Genomic DNA, 14,590 nt, shown 5'->3' with positions numbered 1-14,590 from the left:
TCTTATAGCGCCATCATCACAGCCTTATCACTCCTCCCCCTAACCATTATCAGGGAGGGTGTGTACAGTGGTGGAAAGTAACTAAGTAGTAACTAAGTAGATTTACTTAAGTAGGCCTACTGTACTTACAATGTTGAGGTATTTGTACTTTAGGCTCGAGTATTTCCAATTTCCAATAGTTTTACTATTGCTTCAGGGACGTGCTGGCCACTGGGACATTTGGGACAATTCCAGAAAGGCCTCTCCATTCCAGGACCAGGCTGGCCGTTTATATAATCTTTCAGGTCATGATACAAACATGAAAATTGGCAGGAGCAGTCTCCAAAAGGTCACTTGACAATAAAACAATCACAGACACATGAAATATGAAGATGGTGACCATTTTCCAAGATGTTGTTTTTGCCCAAATAGTTTTACTCACATTGGCAACTGCACAGTGCTGTGCAGACAAACCCCAATTTGAAACATTTGCCATTTGCACCTTCCACTGCACCCTTTTTTGCAGCCACATTTGGTGAGTTCTTGACAACTCTCTGCAAGTGGTGACTTGGCTGTCCAGAAGACCTGCCATTCTTCACCAAACGTCTTCCATCCCCAGTCAGCTGGATTTTCTGATTCTGGCTGACGCTGGGTGGATTGACCCCATATGCAGCCGGCCTGATACGCTGCACGTTTGGTGTGCACGTTGGCTGCTCTTGTTGGAGGAATGGCTTCATATGGCTTCTTCTTTCGGGCAAACATGTCAAGTCTAGCTTCATCCACACTGACAGCTGTGCTCGATCGGTCGTACATCAGGACCACAAACTGCTCCAGGATCTTCAGGTCATCATCATTCAGTTTGGGAGGATATTGGCTTAGTTTGGTGAAGATGGGAGAAGCCTCTGAGCAAATGTCCCATGTTTTCCAGGCAGTCTTTTTGCCTTTATTGCGAAAGGCGGATACATTATCGCAACCAATGAAGGCATGAAAGAACAGTATGCCTCTGGTCTTTACTGGTCCAATACAGCGGTACAGGTCATGTACACCAATCCACCTTAGGCTCTGACCATGCCCAAATGCAACCCACAGCGGGTAAGTATACATGCATAGCCCCGCTTACCCTTGGCTCGGCTCTCCCGTGCTGGCACACCCTGTCAATTCAGGCGCGGCTATCTAACTACATCTACTAACTATTACTAGCTAATTGACCGGGGCTGTTAGACAGCATTTGGGACACTGATAAGCTATACTATTACTACAGTATTACTAAAACTCAGCTGACACTGAACCCCATGCTGAGTTACACAGCAGTGATGCCACCATTGTGCCCTGGTTGTGCAATGACATTCACTCTATTATGATAAGCTATATAAGACATAATGATACAACCCCTGGAAGTCATCTTGAAAAATGGCGGCCATGTTGATTTTTTGGGGTGGCTAGCTCCCCTTTTCATAAGAGTGGCCCTTAGAGAGTATGTGTGCCAAATTTCATCCTTGTATCACAACCTGAAAGATTATATCACTATCTGCTCCGCTAAGGTGGTGGCCATCTTGAAAAAAATGGTCGCCATCTTGGATTTTTGAGTGGCCAGTGCCTTTTTCCATAAGAGTGGCCCTTAGAGAGTATGTGTGCCAAATTTCATCCTTGTATCACAACCTGAAAGACTATCACTATTTGCTCCGCTAAGGTGATGGCCATCTTGAAAAAAATGGTCGCCATCTTGGAATTTTGAGTGGCCAATGCTTTTTTCCATAAGAGTGGCCCTTAGAGAGTATGTGTGCCAAATGTCATCCTTGTATCACATCCTGAAAGATTATATCACTATCTGCTCTGCTAAGGTGGCGGCCATCTTGAAAAAAATGGGCGCCATCTTGGATTTTTTAGTGGCCAGCGCACTTTTCCATAAGAGTGGCCCTTAGAGAGTATCTGCAGTGGTGGACAGTAACGGAGTAAATGTACTTGAGTACTGTACTTGAGTACAGATTCTGAGGATCTGTACTTTACTTGAGTATTAGATTTTTTTGATACGTATTACTCTTACTTGAGTACATTTCCAAGACAAATATTTAACTTTTACTCGAGTATATTTCTAGGAAGGCTATTAAGTACTGAGTACTTTTAAGCCCACTCCACATCCACAACAATGTTTCGCCATGCATGTTGCAACATGCAACTACTTGCAACTACTTGCAACTACTTGCAACTACTTGCAACCATAATGGCAGTTGCAAGGAGTTGCATCGGTGTGGTTGACCTTAAAACAGTTTTGTTGCAAGGAGCTGCGACTAGTTGCATTGGTGCGGTTTGGCCTTTAGGTTGGCTGTTTTTTTTCTTCCCTAAAATGCAATTGGCCACACTTCTGCTCTCACACTAGGCGTGTTTCTGGCTTCCCCCTCCGCTCGCCTCTTTGTTACATCTTGTATGGGTGTATAGGAGTAAAAGTATTTAGTTCTGGTTCCTCAGTCATTTCTATGTTTTTATAGGTGTTTCTGAAGGCTTTGTATAACATCTACAAGCAAGCACATCAGTGCATGCAGTGCAGGTGGTTTCAGAGAGTTACAGTACTTCTCTGAAACAAGAGTTACAAGGTCCTATAAATTCATTGTGAAAACATTACAGCAATTCATTGATATCAAAATTAAGAAATGTACTTCTACTTTTACTTTTACTTGTACTTTAAGTATTTTTCAAAGCATGTACTTTGGAATACTTAAGTATATTTAAAAACAATTACTTTTTTACTCTTACTTGAGTAACATTTTGACTGAGCTACTTTTACTTATAGTGGGGTGAATTTGACCAAGGAGTATCTGTACTCTTACTCAAGTACTGGGGTCGAGTACTTCGTCCACCTCTGAGTATCTGTGCCAAATGTCATGCTTGCATCACAAAGTAAACGATTCCTTTGAAATCTGCCATTAACCTGCTGCACTATAGATGGGTTTCCTGTTTGTAAACATGAGAGGATGATGCGCGCGCAGTGGCGGGATGAGCCTGTAGAGGGCGCTATTACCCGCAGCAGCTCTGGCCATTGTACATTCAGAAAATAAATGGTCTTCACCAGGTTTAATGAAAGTAGATTAAATGATGCAGTTTGTAATATCTTCTTTACTCAATAAAAATGATTTGTCGAAAGTTGGATCTGTTTGTATATAATAGCAGCATTATGCCTATTATGCCTATAATAGCAGCATTATGCCTATCTAAATCCCGAAAATAACAAGAGAGTGAATGGCGCTTCCGGTTCGTTCTCCCCCGCGCATGCGCAGATTGCGCACTCTGCTCTGTGATGACGTCGCGCGGAAACCCATCTATAGAGCGTCGCAGTTCCCGCCCACTTCCTGTTTTTTTTGGTGCCGGAAGAAAAAACTCAATGCATTTTTCCGTTGACATTTCCAAAAATATTTATATCTATTAATTTAAGCCTCGAATCAAGCCATCACGAGATGACATGAATCATGACCATAAAACGTTTTTTTCTGTGATTTTTTTTTATTTTATATTTAATTATATGATATACTATATTTAATAAATACCCTTTGTTTTGCCGTTTTAAAAAAAAAATAATCACAGAATCAAACGTTTATGGTCATGATTCATGTCATGTCATGATGGCTTGATTCGAGGCTTAAATTAATAGATTATAGATTATAGATTTTTGGAAATGTCAATGGAAAAATGCATTGAGTTTTTTCTTCCGGCACAAAAAAAAACAGGAAGTGGGCGGGAACTGCGACGCTCTATAACAGAGTATTTCTATATTGCAGTATTGACAACTTTTACTTAAAGGTAGGGTAAGTGATTTTCTTTGGTTAAAATAAGCGTTAAATATCTCTATATTCTGATAGTACTCATCGCTATAGAGTGTTTGTTCAGTAAAAGGAGTCTCCTTGTCTCTCCAGCTCTTTATAAAACAGAAAATGCATTTTCGTTTCAGTTTCATTTCCAATTTTATCCAATCAGGATAGAGCACTCAATCAGGATATAGATTAAACAAGTGAAATTGGAATTGATGACACTAAGAAATGAGCAGACACAATTGGAACTGGAACACTATAAAAATGAAGCTTAAAAATTTGTACTTTCTCCTGATTGGCTGAGATTTTGACACCTACCGGAAAATTTATTTTCTGTTTATTAAAGAGCTGGAGAGACAGGGAGACTCCTGTTACTGAACAAACACTCTATAGCAATGATTACTATCAGAATATAGTGCTTTAACCTTTTAACAAAATACTTTTTGTTTTAACCAAAAAATATCACTTACCCTACCTTTAAGTAAAACATGTGAGTAGGCTATACTTTTTTCACCACTAGGTTTGTAATAACGCAATTACAGTCATGCATGAATTGGTAAACGTAATACGTTTACAATTGCATTTACTGTAAAGTGTAAACAACTGATTATTTCCACTACTTTGGTTATCTTTGGTGTGATTATCAACAAACGGGGGAAAAGTAGATTTGCAATTAGGCTATATAACAATTTAATGATGATGCACTCTTGAACGATCCGAACCTTTTTTTTTTAAATATATTTTTATTTAGACAAACATGTCATACAAGTTTTTTTTCTTCTTCACAATGACAAAAAAACAAAAGACAAGACAACAACAACAAAAATAAATAAAAAAAACACCCACCCACCCCCACATACACCCTAGGTACAGTACAAGTTCCATCTTTATATTTGCATTAATGATACAATATCCTGTTTAGTTATGCAGTGATGGTAATAAAGATATAAAAAAAGAACCCCATTTCGATCCGAACTTTTTTAACTAAGAAATTGGTGAAACATTTTTTTATGAAATAAATTACACTTTCATTTCTTTTACATTACTGACTTTCAGTGAAAATTGATTGCCTACAGGCTAGTCAGTGTGGCACTGACTGAGATGGAAACAAATGAAATTGTTCAAGTTTCGATCTGTAAACAAATGTATGATGTCTTTCAGGATTTTTGAAAATTTGCATTTCATTGTCACTGCATAGAACTTGTGTGGCAATAAATTCCAATTTTGGGTCAGTTTCTACCAAACCGCTATTGCTGTCTTGCTGGACAAACTATGCCAATAGATCAATTAGCCTCAAACTATTTTGTTGAAATAATAAATAAATAATAATGCTAAATCAAATTTGCATATTTTGTTGCAACTTAAAGGGATATTTCACTCTCCCCCAAAAATTGATTTTATCGTCTACTCAGGCTTTTGTGAGCCCCCCAGATAGTTTTTAAATTGCTTGATTCAGTATTTAGATATTTGATATTAATTTTATCAGACACACCCCCTTCTTATACAAACCCATTATAACTTCAAACTCCATTTTTAGATTGTCCATGTTAGATTCATCAAAAACACCTGTACCCCCCACACTCACTGATCGATCAGTGTCAAACTTTGCATATTACATACACCCAGTAAACCAAGGAAGAACCCCCACCCCCCCTCATTTTTCAAATCAGCCCCCTGGTGGCACTATAACATACTACTTTACATTTTGACCTACAACTCTTGAACCACACAGGTCGTACCAAAAAAGAAAAAGAAAAAAATTTCCCTGGATTCCTTGGATCATGACCATAGATAATGTATAAAAGGCTCATGACGCAACTCCCCATATAGACCATTTCCACCTTACTAGAGTTTCAGCCATTTTACTTCAAAACACACTTTTTGTTAACATGTTTTGTTAACACGTTTTGTTAACTTACTACTCTTACAGATTGCATTCAAAACTCAAACAAATCCGTGCACATTATCTCTGTAGTATCCATGTGATGAACAGATTTTCCATATTCAATGTTGATATGCTACGGCTCCCAAAGGCCCACTTGATAAAAAATTTGAATTTGTGTCAAATTGTCATACATTCAGGGCTAAACACAGGGACAAAAGAGATTTCACTTCCACCCATGCCACAAATGTTACCGTTGAAGAGACATGTTTTTTTTATATACCAGATTTGGCACAGGTCAATAGGCTAATACTCCATATGGTTCATATGGAGTATTCATTAGTATTCATTAGAGGCCTTCATATGGTTGGCCTCTAATGGCATAATATTTACAAAAATGCCAAAAAAGAAAACCCTTGAGGACCCTTGCCCTAAGGGGACAGTAATGTATTTGCAGATGTGTGCCAGTGTTACCCAGAAGGAAGTTAATCACACAGGTGGCTGGCTGAGTGTTCAAGATAAGCAGCGATCTACCTGCACTCCTAGAGAAAACAGCAGAACTCTGAATTCTTAAAATGATGAAGTGTTAAATGTGTCCACTAGGTGGCGGTAGATACTTAAAAAAGATTGATTGATTATAATGTTCTGTGAAAAGATACAAGCATAATTTATGCTTGTGTTCAGAACTAGTTTCATCATATTGTTGTCACCTCAGAAATATGCTGGTATTTGGAGTAACTTATTGTGCTGGAGGTGCATACATCATGTATATCATTTTCCACATTTATGCCATTTTATAATTGATCAAATCTAGAGCTGTCTGAAGGTGAAAATATCTTCATTACTGAAATTGTCTCATGTCATTCCAAATTCCAAAGGATAGTCTTGACATGACCAACGCTGCACAAGGCTAACCAGTCTTGGTATATCATTCAAGCAAAATGAGATGAGTGAGTGTGTTATATTTAAGATACCAATGTAAGACATGACAGTAGCACCAGATAAAAATGAATGACAGATCAATTTCTTCCTTACTTTTATTGTAAAAAGTGGTCATTTGTAACAGTCCTCTAAAAAATAATTGTTTGTGGGAAAATCTTTGATGAAAGAGCTCATAAATCACCTTGTTAGTTTCTAGTGCAGCACAGTGATATCACTAACTCAAGCAATGCAGACCATATAAAGCTGGGAAAGATTTTCTTTGTGTGTGAAAATACAGATTTTACACACTAAGGTAAAAAAAAAAAAAAAAAAAAGATACAGTATACAATTTGATGGTGGTAAAATGTAACAACAATTTGTCCCAATGTGGTGGAAACTACAGTATTTGTATATCATGGCTCCACAGATGCTATATGCTATGTACAGTAAATGATAGTGTCACATGATTTCTCCTCTGTAGTTTCAAGTAACGACGAATGTCAGGTCAAATGAAATCAGTATTCTGGGAGTTTATACTTAATGTAAGTATTCTTCTACGATGTGAAACACAATTACTAGTGCAATATGTCACACAGTGAGAGCAAAAACTTCTCCAAGGGAAAGTTGGTGGATTTGCAGACTTTGCTCAATCAAACAATGGACAAAATATACAAGAACATTATCTTGAGTTGTGCATTGTGAAGTTTTCTTTTTTACAGCAGTAATTTAAGGGAATGTAGTAATTGGATATTAAATATACAAATCATTTTACTTCTCTCTCCTTACATTTATCGGGAAATGCACACACACGCACGCACGCACACGTCGCGCGCACGCACACACACACAAACACACAGGCGTGCTCACAAACACAAACACACAGGCGTGCACACAAACACAAACACACACACACACACACACACACACACACACACACACATACACATACACATACACATACACATACACATACACATACACATACACATACACATACACATACACATACACATACACATACACATACGAGCGAGAGAGAGAAGCGCAAACATTTAACTTAGTAATATAAAAGCATGGTTATAATTCGTCTCTCATCTTATCTCCCTTAGGCCTGACCATCCTGCCAAGGAAGAGGATTGTGTTAGTCTTCTGGTCCTTCACTAGAAATATGAATGGGTGGTCAGCATAGAAGAGCTTGGCGTCTTTCAGCTTATCTGTGCCAAAGACACTGATGTCAATGGGGTTTCCCTCAGTGCCCCATTCCATGGCAGAGGCGTGGAACACATTAGACAGGTACAGGTCTTTCTTCCCAGAGATGTTGGAGAAGTCAGCCTTGGTTTTGTCCACTGCCTCCGTCAAACCCAACTCCCCAAAATGTTTCTACACAGAGGGAGACAAGAGAAGGTCCAGTTATGAGGGTCAGGAGGTTAACTATAAGCTCACAAGGCATTGCATTGCAAAAACATCAAAAACTAATGAATGACATGCCAAAAATAGGGACTCACGGCTTAATGTTGTTGACATAGAAATAAAAGTTGTTAATAGTCTGTAAATTGTTTTTAACCATGGTCCCTTGGTCGCTTACCTGCAGATTGTGGCTCACTTCCATGCTGACTTTGGGCAGGGACACGGCTACAGCGGTCTGTTCCAGCTTGCCCATCCAGGTGTCCAGTTGCTCCTTGTTTAGCAACTTCTCCAGCCTCTCTAGAGGCTCCACACCGGTGGACATGATCAACACTGCACTGGACTTCTTATGGGCCAGAGGCATACTCAACACTGTCAGCTTATTGGCTTTATCCTCATAGAAGCCATAGAGTCCTGTGATGAACAGAGTGAATGTTGTTCAAAACTAAGAATGATATGAATATTGAGACTAGTGTAAGCACTCCTATAGAAGTGTAATTTCAAACAAAAAACTTCTTGTAATTCTCACCCTTTTCAAGGCTTTCACTACAATTTCACATCACTTTGGTACCTAATAAAGCCTCAAGTCTGGCACAGAGATTGAATCAGAAAGGCCTTTACCTGTACGGTGCATCATTTGTACCGACACAGTGTAGCCACGGGATACCAAGAAGCCACGGTTGTCAACCATCTGATGATGGAACTGCTCATCCCAGTGGGCTGCATACATAGAGATGACATAGATTAAAGGTGCAGTAAGTTATTTTCTTTAGTTAAAATAAGCGTTAAATAGCTCTATACTGATAGTAATCATTGCCATAGAGTGTTTGTTCACTAACGGGGGTCTCCCCATCTCTGCAGCATTTTAGTAAACAGAAAATAGACTTTCAGGTCGAGATACAGATTTGATCCAATCAGGATAAGGACATTTTACTGCATGGATACAGCCAGGATAAACAAGTGAAGTTGGAAGTGATGACATGAAATGGAACATTTGAAGCAATTGAAACTGATAAATGGGCATCTCTTCTAATTGCTGAATTTGGCAACCCACCTGAAAATGTATTTTATGTTTGTTCAAAAGCTGGAGAGACTGGGAGAACCTGTTTTTGAACCCTCATAGCAATGATTAACTACTATCAGAATATAGCTTTTTTTTTTTTACTTTTAGTTTTAACCAACTAATATCACTAACCCTAAGGAGATAATGAAAAGGTCATGGATCAATGGTTATTGGTTAAAACAAAAATTCCCTATGGACTCACGTTTGAAGAACATTGCATTAATGATCATGGCTCCATCCGTTTTTTCCACATCCTTTGTTATTTCAGGCAGTTTGCCACCTGTGGACTTGGCTGCCCACAGGTTGATGGACTTTACAGCACTTTTCTTGTCTTTGAAGTTAATCTTGAATTGGTCACATTTGTAGTGCTTCTTGCTGCTCTTGATAAAATCATTTTGAAAGGTGATAGAGCTGGGCCCGTACAGGCGGTTGTTTATCTTCCAGGTGACATTGCGGGTCTTGGGATCGCTCACCTCAGCCAGAAGTTCGGCCAAGCCAGAGTGCAGCTGCTCATCTTTAACTTTATCAGCGTTCAGCAGGGTTTTTACCTGGGAGGCAGTGGAGGCCTTGCCCCCAAGAGCCACCAGACCCAGGGAGGAGGCGACCACTACAGGAGAAATGAGGATGTTCCCCAGGCCCTTGTCCTTAGCCATGTTCTTGTACAGACTAAAAGCCAGGTTTGCACTGTTGTCAGCCAGGATGGTGGCGTGGTTACTGAGAACTTTGTCTTTTGAGGCAGCGGTGGCAGCAGAGGCTCCTGTGGCCAGTAGCACCAGTGCCACTAGATTTGTGACCCACATAATTAGCACAGACATGGATGAAAACCTATGAAGGGATACAGAGATAATCATCACTTACAAACATTATTAATACTTTCTGATTCTACTTTATGATGGTGTAAGTTCCCAAATCAATTCAAGCACCTCAGCCACCATGACTTATCCCAGATGAGGATGGCCATGATTTTTACCCTGCAGTTTAGATGATAGACTGAGAGCAGGGTTAGCAATGACAATCAAGGACTCCTGCCACGTAGGCAGCTGCAGGATGCAACATTGGAGCCAAAAACATTGTCCAACTGAGCGTGTGTGTCATTCTTTTGGCAATACTGGAGTTATAACTAATGAAAATGAAGAATGAACACTTGCTTAGTGCATAATACAACCTAAACCTGGGACCTTGCTGTAAAGAAATTACTAGGTGCATTCTTTGTCCTACTCAGAGCGTGTAGCAACAGGCCCACTAAAAGGTCACTGTCTAAGCAAAAGATGGTATCTGACCTCAACATGCTTCAAATCAGTGTCTTTTGAAGGATATATCGCTTTCCAGAAACATTTTAACCTTACTGCTGACGAGCAATTTCACATGATTTTATATAGATAGCATATTATAGTATAGTTATAGCTAAATACAGTTAAGTATTACTGTGAACAATGATGTTCATACTCAATGTACAGCATCTTTATTATTTCAAACAATTCTAGTAAATTCCATGTCCTTGTAAGGTAAAACTGTATGACTAACTGTCATGTATGAAGTGAAGTTCATTCATCTCATTGGACATAGGACTGGCCAACCAGAATTGACACCGTGCAAATGGTTAACAATCATTCTTTGTCAAAGTTTTGTGTAACATTCATTCCATGGATAAGCATGGCAGGAAAACATCTTTTATAGTGCATTGTGAATGCATTTCAACTTGTTTTAGCTTCATTGTCAAGGAGTGTATCCCATCATAATAAAACTAAATCAAGTAAAATGATGCAAAAGCGAGCGATTAATGGGAGGGTCCTTTATAGATATAATAACTACTGTACAAAATGGCAGTCTTAGCAATGGTTTCACATGTCATTTTACCCATCTATGGGGAAACCATGCTGCTCTTAATGTCTCAATTCTCATGTCCTGTATTTCCAATTATGTACAATGGATGTTTGCAAATGCAAAAGTTTTCACGAAGTACTTAAAAAACCACACTGCTCAAAAACTCTAATGCAACCTCACTGCTGTACTGTATGCAGATGCAGATTCCATGGACCAGAAACTTTCCACCATTAACACAGCACCGTGCCCCACTCCTTTTTTAACTTACCTTATTAGGCTTTTCCAGTCATTTATCCACACTGTCCTCACCCGCTAGCTGATAGATGAATAGATCCTTCAACAAGTCTATACACTCTAGTCTACAGCATAAATAAAGTCGATTTTTGTAGCAGTAGGAGAGTGTTTGTGTGAGCTGCAGAGATTTCTATGCACATTGGGCTGACTGGGCCCACCCTTAGCCCCTAGGCCCACCCATGGTATCCTGTTACCGGAGCTATGAAAGAAGAATTCCCTCCTCCAGGTCCTAAAGCCTGGGAGACTTTAGGAGACACTGGTATTTGACCATAGAGACACTGACTAGACTAAAGGCTCTTACGGGTGCATTCTCAAATGACACCACATTTTAAGGTAGAAGTTAATTATGACTACCATAGTAAATGTACCCAGAGACTATACCACTATCATCCTGGGTATTGGCAGAGATCATTTTACATGTATTTTCCAAAACTAAACTTCCAAATGTTTCCATAAGATGTGTTAAATAATGGTGTTTGTTGTTTTACAGCTTTTATTGTCCATTTCCTCCCCTCCCCCACCCTGCCACGTCTGCAGCTCTGCCTGTCTGAGCTGGTATGTGTCTGTTGGTGATCCTATTCAGGGGCCCAGCAGCACTGTGACGTTTATTATGTGACTTCACATTATCCATAGTGATTTGGTTAAAACTAAAGTACACTAGCGTTAAGGTTACTGGCCCAACATTTAAAACAAACTACTCTAATAGAAGTTTTCTGAAGGGGTAGGCTGTTAGTGGCAACAAATATAGCATGTAAGCAATGCTCACTAAGCATGGCAAGCAAGCATACACAGCATCCAGAGTTAATGTATGACCTCAGTTACTAAATTAGGTCACATATTATGCTAGATGTAACCCTGAAGTCGTTAGAATGTAAACTCAAGGAGACAGCAACATGCTCCATTGAAAGACACGAACTGTAATAGCAAATATGAAATGACTAATATGCATTATTAATATGTTATTTCCTCATCCACTTCAAGCCCATATACGCATTGCCTAAAAGCCTGTCTTTCTTTTTGCAATGGACTTGACAGTGTTTTTCTTTCTAGTGTATATTGAATTCTCATCATCAAAATATTGGACTGTTACCAGGGATAAAATTAGCATTCTGATTGATTGGGTTTAGCGACCCTCTCTTCTAAACAGTAAGTATTGTCTACATTCCATGTGAGACTGTTTTACATTTGATTGAATCACGCCTCCTTGAACCATGGAACAAGCCTGTCTTTGAGTAGCCTGAGGGTAAAGAAGGTGTTCTCCTTTTGCAAGGAGATAATTGGTCCCAAAGCATATGTCCTTGAGGGTAGGGTTTGAAAAGGTTAAATACTGCTTAAAAGACAGGTCATGTGATGGGATGGAGGAGGAGAGCAGAAAGAGGACACAGCTGGGAGGCAGAAGCCTTGCTAGGCTAAGATGCTACCTGCTTGACTTGCTTCATAATATTCTGATACATTTTAAACTATTCATCACCTTCCTGCATGGACAGAATGTTTTTTCCATGACACAAACTCTATGTTTAGGAATTTAGCAAATGCTCTTACGCAGAGTGGCAAATGGCAGGGTAAATAGAAAACAATTACGTGCTACAAAGTAACTATTGCAGGTAAACATCAAACCATCTGTCTAAACATGCTATCTAAATAACATGGGGGGGGGGGGTTGATTTAAAAGATAATAGGTCCAGGGCCCCCTAGCTGTGAGTCTTAATCCGTCCCTGACATCAGCACTACAGTATTGTCAGTTCACACCAATATGTATTTCTATTTTAATCCAGAAAGTGGTTGTTTAAATAAAATTACATAGCACAATAATATCTGTCCAAATACCTAAATTCATCATATATTTGATGCCATAGAAGTCATATAGGTCCTTCACTGGGCATTGTCTTAAGTATAAAACCACTGCATATGAAACTGGAAGTTCAAGATACGTTTTCCCATGGTTCCTCCTTGCCTTTTCTGCAAGGTCATGTGTATCCATCCACCCCCGCTTACATCACTGCTCTACATTCTGAATTAGAAGCGAACAGGCAGTGGAGCAGCAGGAAGTTAGCGGATGCATGTCCTGTCAACACTGTTACCATTATTTCTACAGCTCTTTATTGTGCAGCTGTCGTTGTTGTGCAGCTGCAAATTAGATTATGTGTACTTCATTAGTTAGTTACACACACACACACACACACACACACACACACACACACACACACACACACACACACACACACACACACACACGCACACGCACACGCACACGCACACACACACACACACACACACACACACACACACACTACATAAAGACAACATACATACATAATAAATTATATTAAATTATATAAGCATAAAAACATTATATAAAGACAGTATAGTAGATAGTATTAAATTAAAGATTAAGTCTATGGGTATTACAGAAAAGGATAGTCAATGTTGTATTGTCTTTATATGACCTTTGTATTTTATTTGATTTATGTCTTTAACTGGTCCTAAACAAATTGAATGATAGTTTGCTTGCTGTTAATTTAGCTAATAAAGCAGATTCTCAATACATTAAAAAAAAGCTTGACATTCAAGGTTGGGTGTCCATAAGAGATCTAATCCATTTCAAAGTTTTCTGACATAATGATGGCTCATATTGTAGAGTGGTAAAAGTGAGCTAGAAAAAGCAATGGCACCACCCAGTGGGTGAAATATAGAATCTTAGGTAAGCAATAGAAGGAGTAATCTGTGACCCTTGAGGATGACCATGAGCAATGCTGTGGAAAACATGGAATCCTTAAAAGAACTTAGAACCAGAATGCAACATAAAGAATTTATGAGATGAACTCATTCATTATTTAATCGGCCAATGGTGGCGGAGAGAGGCAAGAGACAGTCAGACCGACGAACCAAGAAGTGCAGGGCAGGACTGAAACACATGACCGTGTCTTGTTTTTCACAAATTGGGCCTCATTCACAAAATGTGTGTACGATCACATTTGATACTAAAGTGCTATAAGTGTTCTTTCCATGAGCATAATTATCTGATTCATCATTCTTCTTGGCTGAAATTGTTTGATGGCACACAAAAAACTTGATGTGCTCAGTTCATGTTTATAGCAGACACTCAATCCAAAATGACATAGCCTACAGTACTATGCATTATTTGAGTTCTGTTCAATCTGAGTTGAACCCACAACCTTGATATTGTGACCAGTCACAGCACATTTTGTCAGAATCTGAACTGACTTCATGAGATGGGCAAGCAAATGGAAATGGAAAAATAGGCTGATTTTAAAACACATTCACCATCGGATAGGATGGCACAGCAGCAGATCGTTGGAAAGCCTGAATTATCAATCCATAAAGTCTAGAGAGACTAATGATACAACACAGAGCTTGTGGTATATTGTTTGTGGTAGTGTATTTGCAAATTCACTCTGAAAA

At 39.1% G+C, this 14,590-nt stretch overlaps 1 protein-coding gene across 1 annotated transcript; it reads right to left on the bottom strand.

The window, feature by feature from the left end:
- Positions 1–6,690: 6,690 nt before the first annotated feature.
- serpinh1a (serpin peptidase inhibitor, clade H (heat shock protein 47), member 1a) lies at positions 6,691–11,319 on the bottom strand. The gene is made up of 5 exons (XM_080435637.1): positions 11,142–11,319; positions 9,252–9,874; positions 8,608–8,706; positions 8,168–8,400; positions 6,691–7,962 (listed from the first exon to the last, which is right to left on the bottom strand). The coding sequence occupies exons 2-5, from the start codon at positions 9,862–9,864 to the stop codon at positions 7,660–7,662; spliced, it is 1,248 nt and encodes a 415-aa protein (XP_080291763.1). The 5' UTR covers positions 9,865–9,874; positions 11,142–11,319; the 3' UTR covers positions 6,691–7,659.
- Between the last annotated feature and the right edge of the window lie 3,271 nt (positions 11,320–14,590).

Source organism: Gymnoscopelus braueri (genome assembly GCF_963280865.1).
Source record: "Gymnoscopelus braueri genome assembly, chromosome: 8".
NCBI lineage: Eukaryota > Metazoa > Chordata > Actinopteri > Myctophiformes > Myctophidae > Gymnoscopelus > Gymnoscopelus braueri.
The sequence above is the reverse complement of the archived record's forward strand: the minus strand, read 5'-3'. Positions and strand labels throughout refer to the sequence as shown.